Below are 27,274 nucleotides of genomic sequence, written 5' to 3'. Positions count from 1 at the left end.
CCTAGGCCCTGTTTGGTTGGGTGTAGCACAAGTAGCACAAAAATTTTGACTAATAATTAGAGGTACTAAATAAAGTCAATTTACAAAACTAACTCCACAAACCTGCGCTACTTCCCGAGACGAACCTAATGAGTCCTTTGACCGTACGATTAGACGATGGTACTGTAGCATTACTGTAGTCAATCATCGATTAATTATTATCATTAGATTTGTCGTGAAAAGTTACACCCATCCGTGAAAAGTTTTTGCAAATAAACTTCGTTTATTGCTCCATACATATGAGATTCTTTTTTCGGGAGGAATTGTCGGCTATGGTATGATAGGAAAACCAAACAGGGACCTAACGAGAAATTGATGCGCGGCGCGTCACGTCCCTTCCGGCTCCGGCTCCGGCGCCGGATCCTTCCCCGTCCCCGTCCCCGTCCCGTCCCGTCCGCCCACAAAACCATAACTGCCCGCGGCCGCAGCCTCTGACACCGCACGCGTCAGCCTGCCGTGCGTCCATCCGGGGCATGCCTTTGACCCGGCGTCGTCAAGCTCAAGCCTTTGCCAAGGAAGGTTTTGGTAGCCAGGCCAACCCATACCCATAGGCCATAGCACGCCCGCCGGCAGATCGAGAGGAGCTCGATCGGCCGCCGGTGGGGATTCCATTCCATATGCTCTTTCCCTCCTCCACCACCGCCTCCCACCTTTTATCCCCACCACGTCCCGCTCGCCGCCACCACGCCGCACCCGCAGCCTAGCCGCCGCCACCATGCCTCCCCTCCTCCACCCCGCCCTCCTCCCGCTCCTCGCCCTCCTCCTCCTCCTCCCCCCCGCCGCCTCCGCCTCGCCGGAGCACGACGCCTACGCGCTGGCCCGCCTCAAGGCGGCGCTCGTCCCCGCCGCCAACCATTCCGCGGCGCTCGCGGACTGGGACCCCGCCGCGGCCCCGCTCGCGCACTGTGCCTTCTCGGGCGTCGCCTGCGACCCCGCCACGTCCCGCGTCGTCGCCATCAACATCACCGCCCTCCCGCTCCACGGGGGCTCCCTCCCGCCCGAGCTCGCGCTGCTCGACGCGCTCGCCAACCTCACCCTCGCCGCCTGCTCCCTCCCGGGTCGCGTCCCGCCCGCGCTCGCGTCCATGCCCGCGCTCCGCCACCTCAACCTCTCCAACAACAACCTCACCGGCCCGTTCCCGCCGCCGCCGCTCTCCGCCGGCGAGCCCTACTTCCCCGCGCTCGAGCTCATCGACATGTACAACAACAACCTCTCCGGGCCGCTCCCGCCGTTCGGGCCGACCCACGCCCGCCTCCGCTACCTCCACCTCGGCGGGAACTACTTCAACGGCTCTATCCCGGCCTCCTTCGGCGACCTCGCCGCGCTCGAGTACCTGGGCCTCAACGGCAACGGCCTCTCCGGCCGCGTCCCGACCGAGCTCGCGCGCCTCGCCCGCCTCCGGGAGATGTACATCGGCTACTTTAACCAGTACACCGGCGGCGTCCCGCCCGAGTTCGGCGACCTCCGCTCGCTCGTCCGCCTCGACATGAGCAGCTGCAACCTCGCGGGCCCCGTCCCGCCGGAGCTCGCGCGCCTCACCCACCTCGACACGCTCTTCCTCTCCATCAACCAGCTCACCGGGGAGATACCGCCGCAGCTCGGCGACCTCGCCAGCCTCCAGTCGCTCGACCTCTCCATCAACGAGCTCGCCGGCGAGATACCCCCCAGCTTCGCCAACCTCGCCGGCAGCCTCAAGCTGCTCAATCTCTTCCGCAACCACCTCCGCGGCGAGATACCGGAGTTCCTCGGCGACTTCCCGCACCTCGAGGTGTTGCAGGTCTGGGACAACAACCTCACCGGCCCCCTCCCGGCCTCGCTTGGGAGGAACGGCCGCCTCAAGAACCTGGACGTCACCGGCAACCACCTCACCGGCACCATCCCGCCGGACCTCTGCCTAGGGCGGAGGCTGGAGATGCTCGTGCTCATGGAGAACGGCTTCTTCGGCCGCATTCCCGAGTCGCTCGGCGACTGCAAGACGCTCAAGCGCGTCCGCCTCGGCAAGAACTTCCTCACGGGCCCCGTCCCGGCGGGGCTCTTCGACCTCCCCCAGGCGGACATGGTGGAGCTCACCGACAACCTGCTCACCGGCGAGCTCCCGGACCTGATCGGCGGCGACAGGATGACCATGCTGATGCTAGGGAACAATGGGATAGGCGGCCGCATCCCTCCGTCGATCGGCAACCTCCAAGCGCTGCAGACCTTGTCCCTGGAGTCGAATAACTTCTCTGGACCCTTGCCGCCGGAGATTGGCAAGCTCAGAAACCTCACCCGGCTCAACTTCAGCGGCAACGCGCTCACCGGAGGCATCCCGCAGGAGCTCACGGGCTGCGCCTCCCTCGGCGCCGTCGATCTCAGCCGGAACGACCTCACCGGTGAGATACCGGCCACCATCACGTCGCTCAGGATCCTGTGCACGCTGAACGTGTCCAGGAACAGGCTGTCCGGCGAGCTCCCGCCGGCGATGCCCAACATGACGAGCCTCACCACGCTGGACGTCTCCTACAACCAGCTGTCGGGCCCCGTGCCGATGCAGGGCCAGTTCCTGGTGTTCAACGAGAGCTCGTTCGCCGGCAACCCCGGCCTGTGCGGCGCGCCGTTCGCCGCCGCCGCCTGCCCTCCGGCCGCGCCGCTCTCCCTGCGGCGTTGGGGCTCCTCCAAGAGGATGCTGGTGTGGCTCGTCGTCGCGCTCGCCCTCCTGATCGCGGCCTTCCTCGGCGCGAGGAAGGGGCGCGAGGCGTGGCGCGAGTCAGCGCGGCGGCGGTCGGGCGCGTGGAAGATGACGGCGTTCCAGAAGCTGGACTTCTCGGCGGACGACGTGGTGGAGTGCCTTCGGGAGGACAACATCATCGGCAAGGGCGGCGCGGGGATCGTGTACCGCGGCGTGGCGCCCGGCGGCACGGAGCTGGCGATCAAGCGGCTCGTGGGGCGGGGCTGCGGCGACCACGACCGCGGGTTCACGGCGGAGGTGACGACGCTGGGGCGCATCCGGCACCGCAACATCGTGCGGCTGCTGGGGTTCGTCTCCAACAGGGAGACCAACCTGCTCCTCTACGAGTACATGCCCAACGGGTCCCTGGGCGAGATGCTGCACGGCGGCAAGGGCGGCCACCTCGGGTGGGAGGCCAGGGCGCGCGTCGCGGCGGAGGCGGCGTGCGGGCTCTGCTACCTCCACCACGACTGCGCGCCCAGGATCATCCACCGCGACGTCAAGTCCAACAACATCCTGCTCGACTCCGGTTTCGAGGCGCACGTCGCCGACTTCGGTCTCGCCAAGTTCCTGGGCGGCGGCGGCGGCGGCACCTCCGAGTGCATGTCGGCCATCGCCGGATCCTACGGCTACATCGCGCCAGGTAACAACCAGCCGTCCCTCCCTGGAATCTTGCTGCTCTGCTGCAATGCTTGACAAGAGATCAAAACATGATCATCAGAACACTAAAATGCAATGGTTTGGAGCTTGATAGCTAACGAGAATTTGCAATCTTTTTGTGGATAAGTGGATGGAAAATTCGCCTTGTTTAGTTCCTTCAAAATTCCAAAATTTTACAAGATTTTCCATCATATCGAATTTTTTAACTCATGCATGAAGTATTAAATGTAACTAAACAAAATAATTAATTACACAGTTTGTTTATAATTTGCGAGACGAATCTTTTAAGCCTAGTTAATCTATGGCAGGACAATAATTTTCAAATACAAATGAAAGTGCTACAGTGCTTTACACCCAAAACTTTATGCATCTAAACAAGGCCAACAAATTTTAGGAGAGTGGGTATTTGTTGACAGTACTGTAACTGCAACTCTTGCTTTTAACACCTGAGGCCGTGTTTAGTTCCCCTTAAAGTTCCAAAAAATTTCCAGCACTACAGTAATTTTGAACGTTTGACCACTAATTAGAAGTCTTAAGTGTGGATAACTGACAAAATCTATTTCATAACCCCCTAGGTGTAATTTCGAGACGAATCTTTTAAGACTAATTAGGTCATGATTGGACAACGTTGTGCTATAGTAAATAATCTCTAATGATGAATTAATTAGCCTTGTTAGATTCATCTCGCGATTTAGAACCCATTCGTGTAAAAAGTTTTATAAATAGATTTCATTTAATACTTCTAAATGCCGAGATTCTGTTTCCAAAAGTTTTGGAAAACTGAACTAATCAGTAGTTGGCTGTACTGCTTGCACAGTGTTTGTACTACTAGCATTCTGTGTGCCTCGAGCTGCATAGTCAACTGGAGAGATGACAAAAAGCAGCGTGCCTCGGTTCAGAGAATCAAACGGTAACTTTTTCGTAGTCACATTTGCAAGTGCAATGCATGGTGGTACACTGTAGCACTGGTGATAGACAGACGGTGATTAACTTTAATCAGTGCCTTGCTCTACCAATGCTTCTTTGGATTCTAGCTTGGATCCGGCATGTCCCTAGAAGTAGATCTTTGTTGTCATCTGAGAGGTCAATGGGGGACACTATAGGACAAACCCTGCCTTTGGATTAGAGGAGTGGGCATTCTGCTGCAGTGCTTGTGCTGTTCCTTTGTTTTGTTATAGCCTTGCCCTTGGCTGTGTTTAGTTTCCCCAAATTCCTCCAAATTTTCCAAATTTTCTATCACATCGAAATTACATCGAAACATTAAATATAACAAATGACTCATACATGACGTACTAAATGTAGGTAAATAAAAAAAAACTAATTGCATAGCTTTGATGTACGTTACGAGACGAATCTTTTGAGCCTAGTTAGTCTATGGTAGAACAATATTTATCATATATAAATGAAAAGTACTACAATGTTTTTTGTAAACATTTTTTACATCTTTTTTGCAACTAAACACAGCCCTCGTGGGTCTTCAGGCAAATTGATCCGACATGGTTTCTCTCCATTGCATTTCCATCTCCATGCCTGCCTGTAGCAGATCTGCTGCCCATTGTCTTGACTTGTCAGATACCTCATAAATCTGTCAGCTTCTGCTTCACTATGCAGCTAGATTCAGTCCTAGTACTTACTGCTGTAATAACTTTCTTTGGTGTGTTGGACACGCACAGTAATAAATTCAAACGTTGTGTTCGGCTGGCTGATGCTGGTGGCTGGATGCAACGAAGATGAAGCGAACAGACTCAAAGCAGCAACAGGCGGCGGCAGCAGCTGCTGCAGCTATTGACCTGTTTAATGATCTGATGATAATCCTACCACTCATGTTTTGTGTTGGGTTGTGCAGAGTACGCGTACACCCTTCGCGTGGACGAGAAGAGCGACGTGTACAGCTTCGGCGTGGTGCTGCTGGAGCTGATCACGGGGCGGCGCCCCGTGGGCAGCTTTGGCGACGGCGTGGACATCGTGCACTGGGTCGGCAAGGTGGCCGCGGAGCTCCCGGCCCCGTCCGACGCCGCCGCGGCCGTGCTGGCGGTGGCGGACCGCCGGCTGGCCCCGGAGCCGGTGGCGCTGCTGGTGGACCTCTACAAGGTGGCCATGGCGTGCGTGGAGGAGGCCAGCACGGGCCGGCCCACCATGCGCGAGGTCGTGCACATGCTCTCCACCTCCGCCGCGGCCCAGCCCACCGACCTCCTCCACGCATTCTGACTGCTTTTCGCCTTTTGGGTTTTGCCTCCTGCTGCTGCTGCTGCTTGGTGAATGGTGGTGATGGATGTGTGTGCAGACTGTAGACTGTAGAATAACAAACAACCAAAACCAGCGGTTGGATGGCCAACGCATGGCATGGCTGAATGGATATGTGCATACAGTAAAGTTGAAGTTGAAATATCTCCTCCATGATCAAACATATGCTATCTGTCTCTGTTTTTTTTGCAATTTAATTCGTTTTCATCTTTATCTTTTGCTCGTTTTACGTCCACAAACAAACTTGAGGCGTAATTTCGAAGGTGAGCGAATCTATCAAGTTTTATATACCAAAAAACAAATCCATCAGTGGATGGTTACCAGGCCGTCGTCCCTGCAGGGCTGCGGAATCGAATCCGGGCTAGCAAAGAACGGGACGGGACCTCGCAACCAGGGCTCTTCCTTTATTCTCCCTTGTCCATCTCTTACATCTCGGTGCGTCGTTGCCCATGCAATGCAACTGGCCTGGCATATATTCCTCCCTGCCGCTGCTTTTGCTTAATTATTCGAGATGCATGGCTTCTTGTAAAAGTTGTTTCATTTCTCTTCTGTTTTTTGGCGGCACAATATGTTTGTTTCTACTAGTCAGTTTTCTAAGGAAAAGTTTGCAAAGTTGGGACTGATGGTGGACGCAAGGTGCAGGACCAGGAATCAGAATGTTTTTCCGCTAAAAAGAAGATGAACAGAGGAATCGGAATGTTATTGTGCATGGGAGACGAAATGGGCTGGGAATCTGCATCTCTCCATACGCCGAGCTTGGGACATTTGTCGCCCAGCCAAACCAGGTAGTAAAAACTGTAGCACCTTTGTACACCATGATCCAGACTCTTTTATTTTTTTTAAAAAAAAAACAGAATGATCCAGACTCTAGAGTTCAGCAGGGGGTAATCTTGGTTTATGGGTTTCACCCCCAAGAAAAAGAAAAGAAAAGCGCGTCATTCGTCAATGCCTCTACTGATTTGATCGCTTAGAAGAAAGGATGGTGTTTATGTGATCTCCTCATCTGATATCAGGTTAATGGCAAAAGAAAACTTTGGCAGAGACGCTCATGTGTGGCGTTGCCCATCTCCGTTTGTCAGAAACATGTCTTTTTTAGACAAGAAGAAGATGCGTAACAGGATCGATGGGATTGGTCATGGCCCATCATAATGTTCATAAAAGTTAGTTCATGGGCCTCGACGCATGGCCTGATTAACCGTAAGGGCCCATGAAGCGAGATCCACCACCACATCAGATTGCGTGTTGGGTGTGGTGGGCTCGGCACACGTTGCGAGCTTGCGCCCTGTCACCCGCGTTAGGGTCACCCGCGTTTCAATGTTGCCAACCCAACAAAAACATCCTGATAAAAAAAACCCAACAAAAACATCACCGTTGGAAGCAAACATTTAGGTGATTCCTCGTGCGTTGCCGCGGGATTCGAGGCATAAGAGGAAGATTATTTTAACTAAATAGAAGATTAATGAAACACAAGACAAAGAATCACTTATGAAGCATGAGAGAAACATCATGTGCACCTTTAAAGGTGTAACTAATTAGCATGTGAAATCATTCATGACAAACTGAAGAGAACGCGCCCTCTTCGGTGTTCCTCCGATCCATGATTAATCCGGAGATGACAGATCCCGCGACAACACGGGGTCGGGCGCCGGTGAGCTCCCTCGATCTCCAATCTGTTGTCGCCCTTGAGCTCGTCTTTGATTTGTGGTGCCGAACAGGTCTCTGATTTATTCTGCAAAGCTAGCGATGGCTTGCAAGATGAGACCGCACATGGAGGGAAGGAGATCACATTTCGCTTCGCGAGAGCAGGTATGCATATGATCCAGTTTGTATATAGGATGTACGAAATTTTTTCCGCTCTAAGGATCATCAAATTGCACCCTAGCAAAAGATGAGAGTCCCTGCTCCATGGCAGCATACCACCAGCAGCGGTGGGTACTAGTTTTTTTTGGAGTTAATTCCCTGTGTGCCATCGCAAAATTAGATCCATCCCTTACGTGCCATTGAAAATATAGTCATCCATCCAATGCCATTGTTTCTAATTTTCCATCCCCTCCATGCCATTCCGTCAACTTCATCCGTTAGTTGTGCCACCGCAGCGTCTGCAGCGTGTACACCCGCGGCGCGCCGTCGAACCTGTTCCGCTCCGACTGCCACTGCGCCGTGTCGCGCGGCATCAGGCCCACCCACGCCATGATGCGCTCTCCCGCCTCCTTCCACCCCTGCGCTAGGCCCTCGTCCAGCGGGCCCGGGTCGCGCCACCACTCCCGCAGCTTCGACCGCACCGCCGCCCGGAGCTTCGCCGGGAGCATCTCGTACATCTCCGCGCGCTCCGCGCCGGCCTCCTCCTGCCGCCCCTCGGCCTCCATCCGCAGCAGCTCCTCCGCGGACACTATTACGCTCGCGTACTGCTGGTCCAGCCCCGCGCCGCCGACGGTGCCGTGCGGCGCGTCCAGGAGCTTGCGCCAGTCGGTGGGGGCTTTCTGGCCGGACGACGCCCTCGCCTTCCCCGACCGCGGGTGCAGCAGCTTCGACAGCCGGGTCTGGACGCTGTCCGTGGTGGCCGCCGGCAGCGGCGGCGGGAGGCCGGCCACGAACGGCCCGAAGATGGCGCAGATTCGGACGAACACCGCGCAGGCGGCGCACGCCATGAGGCCGATGGCCTTCTCGTAGCTCTGGTTCCACAGGGCGCTTCACCTTGAGCCGCTGCATCTTGAGCTCCTGCCGGAGCAACTCCGCGCCGGGCGGGTCCCTGGCCTGCTGCTGCTGCGCCGCTGCCGCCGCCGCCGCCTGTGGGTTCTGCGGGATCGGCCCGCTGAGGCGGTTCCATCCCCGGACGTTCATCTTCCGCTCGGTGGACTCCAGCTCGTCGAGCGCCTCCATTTCGGAGCAGAGCTTGGCCGTGGCCGCGACGAGGCGCTCCATCTTCTTGGCCTTCACCCTGAGCCCCTTGGCCACGAGCAGGTCCAGCCGCGCGTCGTGCGCGCCGGACTTGAGGCACGCGTACACCCCCCCCCGAAGTCGAGGCCGCACCGCAGGCCGAGCCGCGCGACGGCGGCCGCCGCGGCGTCCAGCGACACGACGAGCTCGGCGCATGCCAGCCGGTGGCATGCAGGAGCAGCACGCGGAGGTCGTGGCCGGCGGCGAGGAGGAGGAGCGGCCCGTGGCCGGCGACGGCGAGGAGGAGCGGCCCGTGGCCGGTGGCGGCGAGGAGGGGCTCGTGGCTGGCGGCGAGGAGGAGGAGTGGCCCGTGGCCGGCCGCGGCGAGGAGGAGCGGCCCGTGGCCGGCGGCGAGGAGGAGGAGCTTGAAGCCGTAGAGCCAGCGCAAGCACGGCGGGGCGCTCGGGGCGGCGGCCTGCGGGGGTGCTGCGCAGGCCGGCGGCCGAGACCACGGCGAGGCCAGCTAGCTCGGATGCCATGGCTGCCTGGGCGCCTGGCCTTGCACGCGTCAGCTCGTCCCCGACGGCTTTGCACGGCCGGCCATGGTGACGCACAAGCAAGGAGGCGGCCGGATTGGGTAGAGAACAGGGCATCGCCCCACTGATGCGTGGGCCCACAGCAGCGTCAGGCACAACTAACGGCTGAAGCTAACGGAATGGCACAGAGGGAATGGAAAATTAGAAACAATGGCATTGGAGGGATGACTATATTTTCAATGGCACGTAAGGGATGAGTCTAATTTTGCGATGGCACACAGGGAATTAACTCTTTTTTTTGGAATGTACCACCTTTTATTAATTGTTTATGGATATCTCTACTACTAAAAAGAGACTAATACTGTCTCCAACAGCCCAAACCCAAAGAGGAGACCCATTCGCTGGGTGGCGCACAGGAAAAAGGTCAGGTACTCAAAACTTTCATTCTCCAACAGCAAAAAGGGTCTCCTCGCCGCTTGCCGCACCGGTCCTCGCCGCGCCGGCAGCTCCCCGCCCCGGACACACCACGTCAGTTGCTCCTCGCCGTGCCCCACTCCCAGGGGCTCGACAACCACGCCAAGCCCATCGGCGTCGCGGGGGCTGCCGCGCCGTCCGCCAGCTCCCGCGCCACGGCCGCCGCTCCTCGACGACCTCGAGATACTTGTCAAGCGCCTCCGCTCCAAGTAGCTGCGCAAGGGCTCCATCGATGGCAGCGCCGGCACCAGCAACTTCGACTCAGGCTGGCTGGTTGAGGGAGATCTCCAGCGCCGCGGATACGGCCTCCGACGCTGCGTCGTGGGATGAGACCAGCCGCGACTACCTCACCTTCGTCAAAGGAGCTCGCCGTGCTCCGCACGCGCGCGGACGCCGCCCCATCGCGCCGCAGACCCGCCGCTCCCTTCCTCGCCGGCCCCACCTGGACGCCTCCTACGGGCCCTCCGTCGAATTGCGTTGTGGGAGGGAGAGGACGCGACGGACCTGCCTCGCCCCGCTCCCCGCTGCGCCGGCGGCTCCTTGCCTCGCCGCCGTCGTCGACCACGCCCCGTCTCGCCGCCGCTCCCCGCCTCGGTGTCGTCGGCCGTGCCCCCGCCTCGGCTCGCCTCACCGCCGCTCCGGCCTGCGCTGGCGGCTCCCCGATGCGCCGGCGGCTCCCCGCAGCTCCCCGCCTCGCCATCGTCGGCCGAGCCCCGCCGCGGGCCCACCTGGCCGTGGCAGTGGCTCCGCGCCGCAGGCCTGCCTCCCGCGTGGCTTCAATTTGGGTCGAGGAGAGAGAGACACATAATTGCCTCTCCTTCCACCCACGACGCCTAATGGGCAGTTTGTTTGGGTGCTCTGTTGGAGAGCAATTTTGATACCCAAACTATTATTTAGAACTCAAATTTGGGTTTGGGTCACGTTGTTGGATATAGTTGGTCATTTTTTTTTTCCGTCATCCCACCCTTTGTACGTCGCCCACTCCCCCTTCGTCTTTGTGCGTCGCCCGTCAACCGCGTCCCTCGCCCAATCCCTATCCCCATTCAACCGCGTCGCTCCCCCAAAACCCGGCCCCAAATCACCGCCGTGCCGAATCCCGGCCGCGCCCTAGCGCCTCGCCCCTGCCCCAAATCTCCGCCGCGCCGCCAGCGCTGCGCCGTCGTTGCTCCCTTCGTCGGCCTCCTTCGACGGCGCCCGGACGTCACCAGCTCCCTCCATCACTCTCACACCCCGCCGTCGCACACTTGGTGCTCGTCGTCCTGCCGAATCGGCCGGGCTTTGCTAGGCCTCCCTGCCGTACGATCCTCTCTCTCTCTCTATCTCTCTCTCTCTTTCACTCTCAGTCTCTCTCTCTCTCTCTGGATTTGCTGCATCGGCTGCTGCAGCATCCCCTACCCTCGTGAATGAGGGATTGCAGGACAGAAGCCGCGTGCCTCCGCATCATCCACACCTCGATGACCTCGCCCCCACACGTCGTCCTCCTCGGCGCTGCTTGGCATGAGATGCAAGCGACCGTGGCCTTAGGTGAGTTCGTTAATCCTTCTCCTCAGCACTCGTTGTGTGATTTGGGTGAACAGGATTGTTGGATGTTTCTTCCAATATGCCAATAATTACTGACACCACCACTCCACCCTAGGATTTTGGGGGACGTACAGACGTTCGCCTCCAATCCTAATGAAGCATTCGCTGACCACTGCATACCAGGTGCTTGTGTTTTTGCCAACACCATTGATCTTTTATATAGGATAATCACTGTAATGTTTTGTTTTGTAGAATGGACATTTTAAATCAGCATGTTGAATGTGCGGATATATCTACACACAAGCTTTGGTATACTTGTTCTCTGCTGCTATTCTAAATTAATTCCATATTTCTTCTCTTATCTATACAACTAAAAAGAGGCTAAGGGTGATGTTTTTCTTCGTCTTTCATCCCCCGTCCGAGCGGCGCCTCATGGTCCTTCGTCGTCCGTCCTCGGGGTAACGAGGAGCGTCTGATCGTCTCCCGTGCAATCTGAGCGCTCCCACACCCTCACCCGACCAGCCTCCCACACAGCACGCCGCCTTCCCCATCGGCTCTGCCCGACGCCCTCCCCCTCACAAAGGAAGATGCTGCTGCTCGGGTAGGTTGTGAATCTTATATACAAACATTTTCTAACCTGCCTTGAAAGTTCTTAGTAAACAGCTTAGTTTTAATGTACCATTTATTTGTCTACAAGCCTGTTACCATGTAATATATGTATTTTTTTATGGGCCCCAGTAACATATGTCAAGTCCAGGATTAGCTGTCAATTTTCCTGTTTGGGTTTACCGTTTATTTTGATGTTGTCTACTACATTAAAGTAGAGTGTGCTCACTAACCTTCATATCATAACACCAGAGATTCAACATAGGAATGTGATGTGGGGGTTCTATTTTCTGAAAGTAATATTTATTTAGATTTTTCTTCTATATATTGAGAAGAATGGTTATGATCATAGGCTCAATTTATTTTTATAACCATAAACCATTTAACAACTAACCTAATATACAAAAAGATGAATACTTGCCTTGGAAAGTTACTCTGATTTGTTTCCGAATATAGACAGTGCTGCATAATTTATTACTATTTAAAAAAAAAGAAAGTTTAGCATGCACTGTCCTGACACGGCCTAATTTTACTCAGCAGCTTCTTGCTGGCTCTTAAATGAAATGTTTATAGTTCTGTGTTAGTATATAAAAAGCCCCATTGGTAGCTGTAAACCAGCATTTTCTTTTTTGAATGTAAGATAAAATCTTGGGTAAATCTTTTCTGTAGCTGTAAAAGATGGTGTTACGAGTATGAAAGCATGCAATTGTTTGAACTCATTCTGTCTTGCTATAATCAACATTCCTAAATTGTGGATATATTAACCACTCTATCTTGAGATCCATTAATTTACTACCTTTTAACACTTTTATTTCTTCTTAACACGCCATTATGTTGAATAGTAGTAGCTTAACCATGGTATTCCTTTTCCCTATATAAACAGGAGGAAAGGAGTGCAGCCACTTAACTTGCTGGCAAAATGATCGAGTCTTTGAAATTCCAGTATGTTCTGGTTAATCTCCCCCCAGTTTTTGTCTTAGAAGATTTTTGCAAGTCTTGGTTAACTTCCCAAGACCTCATTTTCTTCAGTTATCGCAAGTTCATGTTTATGAAGAAAAAGAACCCATTTAAATATTCTCAATATTTCAGAACTTGGTTACATACAAGGTTAGTTTTAACCAAATTCATGTGAATAAGCTTCTGTGAATTCTTTCTCCTTATAGTGCCAATACGATTGTTGCATGTGTATTTTACGTTTTCCCACTGATACTACGTGGTATTAGTACTGGTTATAAGAGATTGTCTCGGAAAATGACATTAAGGATGCTACCTATATTCAGTAAGTGACTATGTACTTTTCTGAGTTCAGAGCGCAGGTCCAGATAAGATGCAAGGTACTATTCAAATTGATAGGGTACTTTCATAGTGGACTTTGTTACTAGTTACATGGCAAAAGATAATGTGATGATTCTTATTACCAGGCAGCAGCACTGCTCCGCGTATTGAGGGAATTTTTGCAGCTGGGGTACAATGTTCTCCGCTTTCTGACTGAATCCCTTGCAGAGATTCTGATGTGGTGCCCATGAGTGATAGCCACAACAATATGATAGCTTATGGGTTCAACGATGTAACGTTTGGAGGCGACCTCACAGAAGCCATGATATCCTTAAGACCGTTGAAATTCACACGCTATGAGTGCTGAATTCAGGAAGGCCTGTTGCAGCAATATTTTATTTGATGAAGATTATGTATGTATATGGAGTAGGTTATATCCTCAACTGCGCTATACATATCCTGCATTGAGTGTACGTGTTTAACTCTTCTCTGAAACGTTATTTGCTTGTAATAGTTCACTGTGGAGAATTCACCAAGGGGAATCTATTTTGTTTACTGTATTTTTTAAATAAAAAGCTATCACATTGCACTTTGTATGTGATGTATCCTCACGTGCTGGTGTATCCTACGTGCAACCAATATGCCATTAATAACACCATATTTTCTATACTTTGTGTATTGTTATGAAAATTATTCTTGCCACCCGTAGCAACGCACGGGTATACACCTAGTAGAAATACAAATGTCTTTAGGCAGTGAAAGAAACCATGTTTGTCTACAGCTTCTAGCTAACTTATGTGCATCTTTATTAGATGCTCTGCTTTTATGAACAAACTCTGAAGAGGCAAAGGATCCCGCCCTGGTCTTGATCTCCGGACGATATGTCCATAGATACCTTTGCTGTCGCCTCTGATGTTCTTCACAACATTGATGTTGTCACTTGCAATTCTGACCTTCCTGATTGCGAGATTGCTGGCAAGGGCAAGCCCCTCTCGGCAAGCGATTGCTTCCATCAATTCCGGGTCAGTAACCCCTTGGGTAATAAGAACTGAAGCTCCTTGGAAAGCTCCCGTTCCATCCCTTGCTACTGCTGCTGCCGCCGCTGCTCTGCCCGTGTTCCTAGATATTGAGCGGCAGGTACTAGTTTGTACTCCTGGTTTGGTGGAAAAAAAAAAGAAAAGAAATACTTGGGCTTTGGCCTCGCCCATGGTGAAGAAAGATGCTCTTGGGCCTTTCTCTTCAAGTTGCTTCCTCGAGGTGGAAAACCTCCATGGCCCGCCGCCGACCAGAGCCACGCCTTAGACTGCAATCATGGCCCATTCGTCAGACAGATTGAAACAGTCCACCGCTATTGGAGGACGTGACCTCCACGTGGGGCGGTACCGGCCGCGCACGCCTCCCAACTCCTGACGAGACTTACCGCTAACCACTCGCCGACAGGTAGGTCCACCGCAACGCCGCAACCGCAGCGACAGCACACGCGACCCCACAAGTCAGCCGCAGCGGAGCGCTTGCTTAGGCTCTTTCATTGTAAACTTCCTAAAAAAACATCACATCGAATGTTTTGATACATATATAAAATATTAAATAAAATATATTTACAAAACTTTTTTTTATAGATGAGCTGTAAATCGCGAGACGAATCTAATGAGGCTATTTAATCTATAATTTGCAACAGTGATGCTGTAGTATCATCCGCTAATTATAAATTAATCATGAATTAATTAGCATTATTAGATTCGCCTCGCGATTTACAACTCATCTGGGCAAAAATTTTATAAATAAATTTTATTTAATACTCCAAATTATTAATATTGCAACGAAAAAAAACACCAACCGCGAAATGGGGCCCACCTCCTCAACCGCGTGGACCCCACCGCTTCCCCCCCTCCCCCTCCTCCTCCCCGTCGCCACGTACGCGGCCGGGCGCCCCAATACAAGCGCCACGTCGCCGCCGACTCGCCGTCGCCGCGCTCCCCACGGCTCTTCCTCCTCCTCCGACGGCGAGCTATAAATCCGTCCCGCCGGCGCGATCCCATGGCGTCACCGCACGGCTTCCGCTCCCCCTCCTACTCCAACAACAACAGCAGCAATAGCAACCCTTGGCCCGCCCCCTCCGCGCCGCCGCTGTACCCGACGCTCGCCATGGCCGACCTCGCGCCCGTCGAGATAGGGCCCGTCTCGTCGCCGACCGCCGCTGAGGACGCCTGTGGGCCCCCGCCGTCGGAGGACCTCCTCCTCCGGATCCCCGGCGCACAGCTCCACCTCATCGATCGCAGCCGCAGCCACCCGCTCGCCGCCGGGGACCTCTCGCTCCTCCGCATCCGCTCCGGCGACACCAGCCTCGCCGCCATCGCGCTGCTCGACCCGGTCCAGTGGCCGCTCGCGCGGGACGTCGCCGCGGTCAAGCTCGACCCCTGCCACTACTCCTTCTCCCTCACCGTGCCGCCCGCCGCCAACGACCCGAATCCCGACCCGCTCCACTACGGCCTCACGCTCACCCACCCCGACCCGCGCCTCGACGGCCTCCTCGCGACCTACACCAGGTTCTCCGTCCATTCCGTGGTTGGGACCAAGGAGTTGGAGAACAGGGTGCGCGACGAGGTCGAGGCCGCCGCCTACTGGACGGCGGTGGCGCCCAATGTGGAGGAGTACGGCGGTAAGGTGGCGAGGGCTATCGCCACGGGCGCCGAGCACCTGGCCAAGGGGATACTCTGGTGCGGGGAGGTCACGGTGGACAGGCTTCATTGGGGAAATGAGGTCCTCAAGAAGAGGATGCAGCCCGGCGACGCCAACGCCGAGGTCAGCCCCGAGATGCTCAGGCGGATCAAACGGTAATGCCAGTTTTTTTTTTTTCATACTCAGACGTCCTTCAGACATAGTTGTATAATATTCATGATGCATTATACTAGTAACTATGTTGAAATTGGCGTACCAATATGTAGTTTGGAATGGATTTTGCCAATGGATTAAACTGCTGGCCATCAATACGATTTTGATGTTAAAATTGCGCTGTTCATTGAAGTGTTGTTTGAACTTGTTAAGGCTTGGCAGACTAGTGTAGTGTTGAAACATTATTCAGAGGTTAGCATGATACGTGTTTGTGCACGGTATAAACTTCTTTTGTTAGCTGATTGTACTGTATTTTGTTATAAAAAATTGGACACTGATAATTTGGGCATATTATGTGAGAATTATCTCCCTGAGCTCTATGATTTCAGACAAACACAAATATTTATGTTTCTCTGTTCCTTAAAATATTTATGCTTACAATTGCTCGCAGGGCTAAGAAGGTGACCCAAATATCTGAGAAAGTGGCAACTGGAATTTTGTCCGGAGTTGTCAAGGTCACTGGCTATTTCACAAGCTCATTGGCCAACTCAAAAGCTGGCAAGAAATTTTTCAACCTGTTGCCTGGAGAAATTGTTCTTGCTTCGCTTGAAGGATTTGGTATGTGTTTACTATATCAATGGTATCTGTGTTAACATTTGTTTAAGATTAAGGAAAAAAACTGGCCTTGAACATTCACAATGGAATGTCTACAGCCAATTTGTGTTTAACATTTGTAGTAAGATCATGTGTCTTTGTGGCACTACTGAATGGTCTGCGTAGAGATGTAAGTGGTGATATCAATGGGTAGTTCTGGCCTTCTGAGACATTTTGGAAATCTGGATTTGTTCAATTAAATGAGATCTGGGTCGACCTAGAAAGCAAAGCCTGCGTCCCTAGTTCCATGGCAGTTATCACTAGTTCCATGACAATTTTACACTGATGCAAAGACAGACACCTGCCTAACCTAGCATAAGTTAACAAACTATCATTGTTCTGAACCAAATATTGCCTATTTTACTTAGAAAGCTTGTGTCTTATATGGAAATATAAATTTATTTACTATTTTCTTCTCAATAATGGACAAATGGATGCTTTGTGTGCTCTTTAGTGATCTTCTCTAGGACACAGTGTGTTTTTATGGATAAAAGTCTCACCGGTATGAAGTGCACTAATTGTAAGGATAACCTAATTTCGTGATTCATATTAGTGATCTTGTTGTCCTTGTTTTTCAACCATTTCCTTCTCTAATACAAATGGCGAGTTAGCTTCTGCTTGTTCATATTAGTGAATTGAGCAGGCGCTAAAGTCTTGTGCCAATGAACTCACTGCAAGTGTGTATTAGTTTTGCAATACGGCCACATGCTAGTGATGTTGCAGTCAACATCATCATACGCTTCAGATGGGAGTTGGCTATTTTACATGAGTGCTCTGTATTCTCCTTGTCACCATGCTTCATGATAGGATAATAATAGTAACTCCGAATTCAGGAAAGAGTTGCTGATTCCACCTGATCTTCGTGTCCCATGAAGCTAAAAAATAGTTTCAGCCATGTAGTCCTGACTGAACCCGTAACGTCCTTTGTTACCTGCTCGTTTTGCTCCCCCGCTGCTCTGTTAGCTGACATTTCTTGTGCTGTTGTCGAACAGGGAAGATATGTGACGCCGTAGAAGTGTCTGGGAAGAACGTCCTGTCCACATCATCAACTGTGACTACTGGGCTTGTATCTCACAAGTACTGTGCTATTCTGTTCAGCAATTAGGCTCTCCGCACTCGTCGCTCTCTAAATTCACTCTCCAAAAGAAATATTATTGCCTGGTCATCGAGATTCTCTTCTCTATATTTAGTTTCTCCACGTTCATTCACTCTCTATACCAACTACCCTCTGCGGGACCCACTTATCAAAATTATTTTATTTTTATCTTTCCCTTTTTCCTCTCTCTCCCCTTTCCCCTCCACTCCCGTCTCTCTCTCTCCCCCCTTCCGCAGGTGCGCAGTGCGCTATATCTTTAGCGCGTGGGGTAGAGAGTCCCACTGCGGAGAGCCTTAGATGCATGTTCCAGCATCCAACGCACATCTATGAAGAGTCTGAAACTGTGTTGTGCAGGTACGGGGACAAAGCTGCCGCTGCAACCAACGAAGGGCTGGACGCCGCCGGCCACGCCATCGGCACGGCGTGGGCCGTGTTCAAGATCCGGCAGGCCTTGAACCCGAAGAGCGTCCTGAAACCCACGACGCTGGCCAAGTCCACCATCAAGGCGAACGTCGCGGAACTCCGTGCCAAGCACAGCAAGTAGTCCACACCACACATGCCGTTTGGTAGCTGAACTGATCCTGGGAAGCATGCATGTTCACGGAGAGGAGGAGATGTTCCAGTAATCCAAGTTGCAAGCAAGTTTTTCCAACGTTTTCGTTTTGCCACGACTTTCGAACGCACTGCTATCAATGGCTGCGTTTGCTTGTAAATTTGTGTGCTGAAAACTGAAACCTGCTGCCTGAGAAGGAAGGGATGGGGTGCTTTTCTTGGCAATGCACTAAAAGCTTGCTGACGAACACTGGATTATTGGAGACGCGCGCGTGCAAACTCGTTTTTGTCTGTCAGTTTGGTTTGGTTCTGCACTGTGTTCACTAATAGAAATGTCATGTGAAAACTTGATATGCGGCAGGTCTCGTACAAACACCATGAAATTACTAATATTTGCTCAATATATGTATTTGTTCAACGAGAGAACTCGAGGGAAACTTCCTCTTAATGAAAAAAGTGCTCAGGCATGATCGTGGAAAAGAGAACTCAAGGGAAATTACAAGTCCACAACTTGGCCATGTAACAATTATGACGCATACTTGCATACATTACACACGGTGGAAAGTGAGCCTACGACTCTACGGTCAACGCTCACCAAGCACGGCATCCTTGCGACGAACGGTGCCCGTTCGCCATCGCCAAGAGAAGATGCCCAATTGAGAGCAGGGTGAGGAAATCGATGGTTAGATGAAGATCATCGAAGAAAAATTAAATTAAAGGCTGAGATAACCGCACGATCACGATCACATGGACAGTATAAGTTTTTTTTTAAAAAAAAGTTTGGTGCGACGAAAAAAAACCATAAAGTTCATTCACGGGTCTCCTAAAAATTCAACGATAGCTTGAAGGGACGGAAGCCGCGTGTGCGGCCCACTCGGGCACTCGCCCACCAACCCGAGAAGAGGGCCACCACCCCACCCGAGCAGCACCACCACCAGCGCTTGAGGACACGCTCCTCGTGTCCTCTCCCTCCGCCGCCCAACACATCCCCGTCGGCCCATCCAGATCCGTGTCCATCCATCATTCCGCCACAACAAGCGCTTCCTCCTCCTCTCTTCCTGCTGTTGCTTTGGTGAGAATCCTTACCTCGCCTAGTTGCTTCAACGGATTGCCTTGATGTTCGTCGCTGCGAGCCCCCCAATCCAATTTCCATCTGCGGATTGCGGAGCGGCGGAGTACTACAGTACTAGTGGTAGTATAATTTCCCCCCTTTTCTTTAAATCCTGAGGGGTTCAACCGAACCCATGTCCCACGTTGCATTCGCCCTCTTTATGGCAGCCGCCGTTATCAAATCTGCTTCAACATTTGTAGGCATCTCTAAAAGAGGCGTCTTTAAAGCATACCCCTGTTTTGTTTACTGCTGCCAAAGTTGCTTTGTTCCGTAGAATCTGTTCGTTTGCTGCGAGCCCTGGAATCCAAATCTATCTGCTTCAATTTCCTGTGGAATTCTGTTCTTTGCTGGGAGGCGGATTACGGAATCACTAAAATTTTCAAGGCCCCATGTCCCACGTTAGAATTCCCCTGCTTAGTTAATACAGATTACCGGCCCGCCATGCCATGAGTGAATCATGGGCGATTATGACCTTGGTTTGTTTACTGTATGCTTACTTTACTTATTGTGGCTATTGTTAGTGCTGAAGCATCCGATCCTTTTCTTACCAGGCTTCAACTCGACTGCTAGTCGCAATGATGGATGACGGGGACCTCGATTTCTCAAACCCAGACACATTCTTGTGCCCGGCAATTGGCAACGATCCGCCCACCAGCTGCTCCATGGACAGCTACTTCGATGACATCTTGAAGGATACAGAGCACCACGCTTGCACCCACACCCACACCTGCAACCCGCCGGTCCACGACCATTCGCACACCCACACCTGTGTCCATGTCCACACCAAGATTGTTGCGGCTTCACCGGATGCCGCTGAGACCGCGGAATCGCCATCTGAGAACAACACCACCAAGAAGCGCCCGTCTGGTAACCGAGCAGCGGTGAGGAAGTACCGAGAGAAGAAGAAGGCTCACACAGCGTCGTTGGAGGATGAGGTGGTCCACTTGAGGGCTTTGAACCAGCAGCTCATGAAGAAGCTCCAGAATCACGCCGCGCTTGAGGCGGAGGTAGCCAGGCTTCGCTGCCTGCTTGTTGATATCAGAGGGAGGATTGAGGGGGAGATTGGTGCTTTCCCTTATCAGAGGCCAGCCAAGAACATCGGTTTGGTGTCTAGTGTTGACCAGGGAAGCTTCCTTGGTGGTGCCCAGGTTACCAACTCCTGTGATTTCAGATGCAATGATCAGATGTATTGCAATCCTGGAATGCAGGAGGCTATGAGTGCGCAGGTGTTGGGACAAGGTGCCTGTGATATAGCTAATATCCAATGCATGGGAAGTGCAAAGTCTGGATACACAAAGCTACCTGTCTGTGGGGGTGTGGACCCAGTACCTACTGGGTGCTTGCCAAATGTTGAAAAGAAGTGAAGGTAATCCCCTGTGCTCAATTCAGTAATTGTGTCAAGTGTCAGAACTACTCAAGTGATTAAACCTTGCACACGTGTGGGCTGGGGGTGTTGGGAGGGGGTATTGTTCCTATTTTCTTTCGCTTGAGAAATAGCAGATTGACTGTTATAAATGTGATTAGCAGTGCAATTCTTGTTTTTCAATATGTAGGATTAACTATCATAAACAGGTATGAGAATGGTCAAACTTTTTTTTTCTGTTGATGCTGTTTTTGATAGTTTCATATCTGGTGAACCGAGTGATACTAAACAGCATTGAACAATCAAATAATTATATGAAGATCTATACTTGTTTGTGCTTATAAATTTAATACCTGTGGTTGCTTGTTTCAGCATACTTCATCTTGCTAGATATTCTTTGTGCTACGATACTAATACCCTCTTTTTAGACATTCCAGCTGCCACCTGTGAACCATGTTATGCGCGGATTATGGTGCCAGCACATAGTAACTTGAGACTTGCATGATAAAAGAAAAAATAATTAGGATATTGTGATCTATGCAGGGCTTCTGATTCAAGGTCGATGACCACATAACAGTTGTTTATGCAATAACGTGTCCGAATTTATTTTGCTAATCATGAAGAATGGCATAAGTTGACAGTTTTTTTTCATAGTTCACAATTTATTTTGTGTTAGTAGGATGATATTTTGGTGAATAGTTTTTGATACCAATTTAGTAACAATCCATATATGTTCGGGAACTATTGTTCTAACGCTCTAAAGTTTTTGTCGTCCATAGCCCTAATTGAAGAAGAGCATAAGTTGACTTTTGGACCGTTGAGCTATTATTTAGTGGTGTTTTCAATTTACTGTGATCTAATCAAATGCATTTTTGTCCAATCTTATCATGCCTGAAGATGAGATTCTCTTCAGTTCTGATTTTGTCAATCCATAGCTAGAGTTTTGGTGGTATATTTTTCAGATGGATACCTACTACCTTTGCAAACCTACATTAAGTACTTGTGGCTGGTTAAAAGCTAGTTTCCCTTTTTTTCGTTATCTTATGCGCTTATTTCACTAGATTCAATCACCAAAACAACTCAAATCTTTGAAACAAGTAGTTACAAGTTGGTCCTGTAGGAGGATACTTTGTAAGGTTGTGCTCGACCAACTTATCAAACTAGCCTTCAGACTGGTCATACACTTCCATATATATCTTCTTCAATGCTACTTTTAATTGTTTCATGTTTGGTCAATCGAAACATACTGAGGTACGCTAAAATTTTCCTACACATGCCAGCTGTGACCTGTGGGCCATTCTATTAATCAGTTATGTTACCAGAAAATAGAAATCAGGACACTACATTGTGCATGTTTCAACAAAAAAGAATGCAACATTGTTTACTTTGAAGAAAATATTAGACATTATATTGTAGACTTATGGCACAACATAGCAGAGGTGTATGCGTCAATAGTCTTGTTAGCAACCTAGCTAGGCTTGCACTGCATGCCACGGCTCTTGCCTGGCTTGTTGCTTGCATTGATCACGTGTGGGCCCAGATCGGCAGTCTCCACCTTGATTCTGTTTCTATAAACAAGATGGTTGAGAACTTGAGATTGCCTTGATCCTGGCTATATATGTAATCCTGAATCCTCAGTTGAATGCATTGGTCATTTGTGTGATTTCAAACTCACATCTGATGTGTGCTAACTTTGAAGAGTATTTTATTTCAATGTGATTTAGTATTAGCATAAGAGTAAGCATAACTAGCTGTTGAAGATCACAGTACTTTGTTTGGTTGCTGGCATTTTTTTTAATAGTTGTGGCGCCTCCCTGTAAAATGGGCATTCACAGTTTTGAAGGTTGATCTTTAGGTACTCCTATTGTATATCTTTAAGTGCACCAGACACCAGGCTCGCCTGCTTTACTTTGTTTGGGCTGTTTTTGTCATCAATTTGAATCCATTGCTTTCTGTGGTATGTCCATTTGATTCTTCAATTTCAGGCTGTATTGAAGCGTAGGTATATCTGTCATTGCATGTGGCTACTGCTCCTCTCAACATGGAACTTATTCAAATACAAATAGGATATGGTATCTTTTTTGTTTAAAGCTATACAGCAGGGGAAGCCCCCACTGTGGTAAAGTATATATTTATAAGAAACGAAAAAAAAACTGTACAAAAGTCCGCTAACCACACAGAACTGTGGAACTAGAGAAGATGAAAAACCTCAGAGAGGGATTCTTAGGGAAGAGAGAAAGCCTTAGCCCTAAGCTAAAGATGAACATTATCTACCCAGCTAAGAAAAACCTGTCTTTTGTCTTCCTTGATTCTGTGAGCTTGGAGTCTTGCCTCATCTATAAATTTTGAGATCCAGTCTCTAACTGTTGGTCTTCTCCCTTAAAAGATAAGATTATTCAAATGCGAGATGGTATCTTATTCTTCAAATAGTCCTTATTTTTATCCATCTTGAAGTTGATATGTACCGTAGCACTTGATAGTTGGTTTTACTAATTTACAGCTAATAACCGGATACTAGGCAATTTATTCTTAGATACCATTCCTGCTGCTAGCAATTTTTCATGTTCTCAACTAAGTTACACGTGTTGTATTGATCTTTTTCAGGATGGAGTGGTATGGTCTCTCCTTTCAGAGACTACTGGGTCTCGGCGTTCTGCATCCAAGAAACGCTGTATAAACTTCTAGCTTCTATAGTAGGGACGCATCTTGTTAAACCTGTGATGTGTGAGTTGGTTGCCGATGATGCTTCTATGGTGCCTGAGGCAATTCAAGTTTGTTAGCTCTGAAGCTGACAGGACATCGTCGTTTTTTTCTTTAGTTGCCAGATGCTCTCTGATGAAGTTCAGAACTGAACCAGATCTGAAGGAGTTGAACTAGCTAAAATCCGCCATCTGTGCTTGAACTCAAGTTTGATATGAATCTATGCGAAATCAGCTGTCTACTATAGGTGATATGTCTCTTTGTTGCTGTGCCCGTGATTCTAAGTACATGTATTCAATATTTTAGCTCCAATTAGTTTGATAAATAACACTAGATTTGCCTGAACAGCTAATACACACATGATTGATCATCTTATCCTTTCAGGAAACCACAGTCGTAAATCATATGCGCATAATTCTATTCTCATTTGATCCTTTACTACGATGTGACAAAGTGACCAAGGTTCTCATATCCGCGAGTCACGGCGAATCGATCCGATTTAACCTTGCAAGGTGGACCTAACACACACGTCACATATAGGCCCCCATCGGACCCTATGTGGCAACCCTTCACATATGCACACCGAATAGCCGAACTGCCCTGCGACCCGGGATTGCTAGCCCCACCGATACCAACAAAGGGTCAGCCATGAGTTTGTATACTAGCTCCACAGGTGAAGACAGTATCAAGTCCACCTACCGGTGCATATATGGTACTGAGCTTACCGGTTTCGACTACCTCCTACTTCCGGCATGTGGTTAGTACTGTTCAAACTTGATCAGCACTGCCAACAATGGTATGGTCCTCAATTGACACAGATGGAGGCTTACTTTCCATCCATTCCATATCCATAACCCAATCCATTTCCGTCCTGTCTCCATTTTTTCTTTCTTTTCTCAACAATTCATTCTCCAGTAACTTTTCCATAAGTAACAAGACCTATCTCTCGTGAGTGACAGGAATCACTCGGCTTCTACCGGGTTCCTAATTAGCAAAGCAGTTCTAACGGTGCCTGTATACTAGTAGAGACCCATAAGTACCTAGGGAGAAACGTGCATACTAGGGTTTCATTCAACTCCTAGAAAACTTAATGTGCAATATTTAAATAATAATATTGAATACTGAAAATAGAGGTTATGCTCCGGAGCTTGCCTTGCAAGTCAGCGGGGTTAGCGACTTCTTCGGGAGCGTGCTCGACTGCGTCCTCCTGCTGCTCTCCTGCTTTCGGCTCCTGGATCGGCTCAGCGACCAACTCGTAAACGGCTTCGTTCGTGACGTCTACACGTATGAAAAAGATGCCATGCAAAAGTTAAAACAGTGCATGAAATGATACGAGTGCTCATGATGCAATGCTATTACCGAAAGAAAGATTATTTGGCAGCGCAAAAAGGAAAACTGCGGCTAGGAGCGAAACACGTGCAAGAACTTAACTTGCAGACATAAATAAAGCAACAAAATTTAACTAGTATGAAAATACATTGATATTACATGCAAGAAAAATTTATTAACTTTTATTGCAAAAAAACATTTATTTATTTTTGCCCTAGCAAAATAAACTGAACAACAATAGATCTATAAATATGCACATAGGCTATGCCCCTGAAAAAATTTTAGTGAACTACACAAGTGAAGAGTAAGATACCACAAAATTTTTAGGATTTTTAGACAAACAGAACAACAGATACAAAATAAACTAGCCTAAACACAAACTAAAATTTTTGTAGGGGCAAAATTGACATTTCACATGTATGAGTATTTTTTTTCTCTGAAGATCTTGATCTAAGAAACCCAACAAAATTTAGTTTGCATTTTCGCATTTTTCTACAGTTTTTCAAAGTTTTCAGCCGAAATAAAAGATTTTGGAAAAAGAATAAAACCTAAATAGGGGGGGCTGACGACTGGGCCCCACCTGTCAGTGGGAGCCCAGCCCAGCTCCCTCCCCTTCCCACGCGCACCCGCGCCCATGGCTGTGGCCACGGCCAGGCTCGGTGGCGGCGCGGCGCGTTCCGGCCAGCCGTGGCCGGCCGGCGGCGGAGGCGGGGCGTGCCCGCGGCCAGGGGCCAAGGCGACCCCGGGGCGCGCGGCGGTGGCGCGCAGCCCCGCGTAGGGTGGTCTCGCAGCAACACGGCGGCGGCGGTGGCGCCGGAATCGGGGGGGGAGAGGTCTGGGAGGATGAGGAGCTCACGGGGAAGCTCACCGCGGGCTCGAATCGGGTGGAGGACAGCTGGAGAAGAGAGTTCGACGGCGAGGGCGAAGCTTCGGCATGGACGTCAATGGCGGCTGGCGATGGCGGGAGCGATTTGGCCGGGGAACGGCTCAATCAAGCTCGTGGAGGGGCGGGACAGGTGCGGGGCAAGGCTAGGGAGGCTAGGGCGCGAAGAATCGAAGCGGGGGCGACGGGGATGGCCTGCGTGGCAAGCGGCGGCAGCTCAGCTCGTGCTCTGCGCGACGTGAGCGCGAGGAAGAAGATGAGGAGGGCGAAAATGAACACGACTCTGTGGGGATAAGGACGAGCGCGTGAGTGCGGCAGGCGAGGTACGCTGACGGCCGACGCGTGGAGGGGTCGCCGGCGTCCAGGCGCCGGCATGGGAACCCGTTTGACCGATTTTGACTTGATTTGACCGGATCAAACTCAAAATTTCATATAGGAACTTGAAATTTGGCCAAAATAAATGTTGTAGAAGAAGAGAAGATCTACAACTTTACTTTTGGGTGAAAGTTGATTTGAAACTTGGATCAAGGAGAAAAATGTGGTCGAACACGGCTAAACCGATGTTTAACACGCGAACTCGATTAACGCTAATGACATTGCTTAGGTCCATAATTAGTTAGTTAAACACGTGATTAGCGCCTCGATTAACACAAGGGTGTTACATTCATCCTTCACCACTATTTTCATTCATTGTAAGTTTAATTATATGTAGTAGGAGAAATAAAGCTAATTTTGTATTTGTTTGCTTGTTTCAGTACCAAGTCAGATGGCAAACTTGCCTCTCTTGACGAGTACATTTCAAGGATGAAGCCTGGGCAGAAAGATATCTTCTACATCATAGGAAGTAGCAAAGAACAGCTGGAGAAGTCTCCGTTCCTTGAGAGGCTAATAAAGAAAAACTCTGAGGTATGTTACTGATCTGGATGTAAAATAGTCATCATTCAGGAATCAGGGCCAGGGCCTTGGCCCCTGGGTCACATGCTTTATCCCTTTTAGCTTGCTTTTCAAATTGAGTCTGGGTTCTGGATACAGTTTGTGAATTAGCATTGCACGTGTATTTGTTTCACAGGTTATCTTCTTCACCGACCCAGTGGACGAGTACCTGATGCAATACTTGATGGACTACGAGGACAAGAAGTTCCAGAACGTGTCCAAGGAGGGCCTGAAGCTGGGCAAGGACTCGAAGCTCAAGGACCTCAAGGAGTCATTCAAGGAGCTGACTGACTGGTGGAAGAAGGCCCTGGAGAGCGAGAACGTGGACTCGGTGAAGATCAGCAACCGGCTGCACAACACACCCTGCGTTGTTGACACCTCCAAGTACGGGTGGAGCGCCAACATGGAGAAGATCATGCAAGCGCAGACCCTCTCGGACTCGAGCAAGCAGGCGTACATGCGTGGCAAGAGGGTGCTGGAGATCAACCCCAGGCACCCCATCATCAAGGAGCTCCGCGACAAGGTCGCCCAGGACAGCGAGGTAATAAAAACTCCTTCCAAATGCTTTGCAGATCTACAAGTATGTCGGGGAAACCATGTGGACTGACGTTTACAACGATGCAACAGAGCGAGGGCTTGAAGCAGACGGCGAGGCTGGTGTACCAGACCGCCCTGATGGAGAGTGGGTTCAACCTCCCTGACCCCAAGGAGTTCGCATCTAGCATCTACAAGTCGGTGCAGAAGAGCTTGGACCTGAGCCCTTATGCGACAGTTGAGGAGGAAGACGAGGCTGAGGAGCAGCCCGAGGTGGAAGAGAAGGAGTCGGCCAAGGAGTCGGAGCTGTCGTACGACAAGGACGAGCTATAGGGTGTTCGGAAATGT

The 27,274-nt window shown here is 50.5% G+C and overlaps 4 protein-coding genes, 2 long non-coding RNA genes and 1 pseudogene across 14 annotated transcripts; 5 read left to right on the top strand and 2 right to left on the bottom strand.

Annotated features, from left to right (window-relative positions):
• The first annotated feature begins 402 nt into the window (after positions 1 to 402).
• Positions 403 to 5,822, top strand: LOC120704500 (leucine-rich repeat receptor-like kinase protein THICK TASSEL DWARF1). Of its 3 annotated transcripts, XR_005687571.1 has the most exons (3): positions 403 to 3,389; positions 4,224 to 4,316; positions 5,253 to 5,524. XR_005687571.1 is itself a non-coding variant. In XM_039988905.1 (2 exons), exons 1-2 carry the CDS (start codon positions 755 to 757, stop codon positions 4,262 to 4,264), a joined length of 2,676 nt encoding a protein of 891 aa, XP_039844839.1. In that variant the 5' UTR covers positions 403 to 754; the 3' UTR covers positions 4,265 to 5,101. The 3 variants fall into 3 exon arrangements, 2 of the variants coding, with proteins under 2 accessions (XP_039844839.1, XP_039844838.1); XM_039988905.1 differs by lacking the exon at positions 5,253 to 5,524 and having other exon boundaries at positions 4,224 to 5,101; XM_039988904.1 differs by lacking the exon at positions 4,224 to 4,316 and having other exon boundaries at positions 409 to 3,389; positions 5,253 to 5,822.
• Positions 5,823 to 7,728: 1,906 nt separating this feature from the next.
• Positions 7,729 to 8,772, bottom strand: LOC120702291 (annotated as a pseudogene).
• Positions 8,773 to 10,518: 1,746 nt separating this feature from the next.
• Positions 10,519 to 13,535, top strand: LOC120704504. Of its 5 annotated transcripts, none has more exons than XR_005687576.1 (5): positions 10,519 to 10,833; positions 10,960 to 11,061; positions 11,174 to 11,241; positions 11,311 to 11,659; positions 12,548 to 13,535. It is a non-coding gene; the product is annotated as an uncharacterized LOC120704504 (long non-coding RNA). The 5 variants fall into 5 exon arrangements; XR_005687573.1 differs by having other exon boundaries at positions 10,923 to 11,061; XR_005687574.1 differs by having other exon boundaries at positions 10,520 to 10,833; positions 10,955 to 11,061.
• Positions 13,536 to 14,857: 1,322 nt separating this feature from the next.
• On the top strand, positions 14,858 to 18,426 carry LOC120704501 (protein EARLY-RESPONSIVE TO DEHYDRATION 7, chloroplastic-like). The gene is made up of 4 exons (XM_039988906.1): positions 14,858 to 15,773; positions 16,223 to 16,389; positions 17,418 to 17,502; positions 17,876 to 18,426. The coding sequence occupies exons 1-4, from the start codon at positions 14,977 to 14,979 to the stop codon at positions 18,063 to 18,065; spliced, it is 1,239 nt and encodes a 412-aa protein (XP_039844840.1). The 5' UTR covers positions 14,858 to 14,976; the 3' UTR covers positions 18,066 to 18,426.
• A 495-nt stretch (positions 18,427 to 18,921) lies between these two features.
• LOC120704502 (basic leucine zipper 23-like) lies at positions 18,922 to 23,601 on the top strand. 3 transcript variants are annotated; one of them, XM_039988907.1, is made up of 4 exons: positions 18,952 to 19,265; positions 19,385 to 19,660; positions 19,736 to 20,550; positions 23,152 to 23,601. In XM_039988907.1, the coding sequence occupies exons 2-3, from the start codon at positions 19,631 to 19,633 to the stop codon at positions 20,546 to 20,548; spliced, it is 843 nt and encodes a 280-aa protein (XP_039844841.1). In that variant the 5' UTR covers positions 18,952 to 19,265; positions 19,385 to 19,630; the 3' UTR covers positions 20,549 to 20,550; positions 23,152 to 23,601. The 3 variants fall into 3 exon arrangements, with proteins under 3 accessions (XP_039844843.1, XP_039844841.1, XP_039844842.1); XM_039988909.1 differs by lacking the exon at positions 19,385 to 19,660 and having other exon boundaries at positions 18,922 to 19,145; XM_039988908.1 differs by lacking the exon at positions 19,385 to 19,660 and having other exon boundaries at positions 18,953 to 19,265.
• A 2,629-nt stretch (positions 23,602 to 26,230) lies between these two features.
• LOC120705262 lies at positions 26,231 to 26,672 on the bottom strand. Its single transcript, XR_005687859.1, has 3 exons — positions 26,527 to 26,672; positions 26,438 to 26,440; positions 26,231 to 26,360 (listed from the first exon to the last, which is right to left on the bottom strand). It is a non-coding gene; the product is annotated as an uncharacterized LOC120705262 (long non-coding RNA).
• Positions 26,533 to 27,274, top strand: LOC120705261 (endoplasmin homolog). The gene is made up of 2 exons (XM_039989712.1): positions 26,533 to 26,933; positions 27,020 to 27,274. Exons 1-2 carry the CDS (start codon positions 26,565 to 26,567, stop codon positions 27,257 to 27,259), a joined length of 609 nt encoding a protein of 202 aa, XP_039845646.1. The 5' UTR covers positions 26,533 to 26,564; the 3' UTR covers positions 27,260 to 27,274.

The sequence above is a fragment of the Panicum virgatum genome, chromosome 4K (genome assembly GCF_016808335.1).
Source record: "Panicum virgatum strain AP13 chromosome 4K, P.virgatum_v5, whole genome shotgun sequence".
In the NCBI taxonomy this organism is placed as follows: Eukaryota; Viridiplantae; Streptophyta; class Magnoliopsida; order Poales; family Poaceae; genus Panicum; species Panicum virgatum.
This window is presented reverse-complemented; position numbering and strand designations above follow the sequence as displayed.

Coding starts and splice junctions, on each gene's coding strand:
- LOC120704500 (XM_039988904.1), top strand. CDS start 755: ATGCCTCCCCTCCTCCACCCCGCCCTCCTCCCGCTCCTCGCCCTCCTC. Junction 3,390..5,252: donor CTACGGCTACATCGCGCCAG/GTAACAACCAGC, acceptor TGGGTTGTGCAG/AGTACGCGTACACCCTTCGC.
- LOC120704501 (XM_039988906.1), top strand. CDS start 14,977: ATGGCGTCACCGCACGGCTTCCGCTCCCCCTCCTACTCCAACAACAAC. Junction 15,774..16,222: donor ATGCTCAGGCGGATCAAACG/GTAATGCCAGTT, acceptor AATTGCTCGCAG/GGCTAAGAAGGTGACCCAAA. Junction 16,390..17,417: donor TGCTTCGCTTGAAGGATTTG/GTATGTGTTTAC, acceptor GTTGTCGAACAG/GGAAGATATGTGACGCCGTA.
- LOC120704502 (XM_039988907.1), top strand. CDS start 19,631: ATGAGTGAATCATGGGCGATTATGACCTTG. Junction 19,661..19,735: donor CATGGGCGATTATGACCTTG/GTTTGTTTACTG, acceptor TTTTCTTACCAG/GCTTCAACTCGACTGCTAGT.
- LOC120705261 (XM_039989712.1), top strand. CDS start 26,565: ATGCAATACTTGATGGACTACGAGGACAAGAAGTTCCAGAACGTGTCC. Junction 26,934..27,019: donor AGGTCGCCCAGGACAGCGAG/GTAATAAAAACT, acceptor ACGATGCAACAG/AGCGAGGGCTTGAAGCAGAC.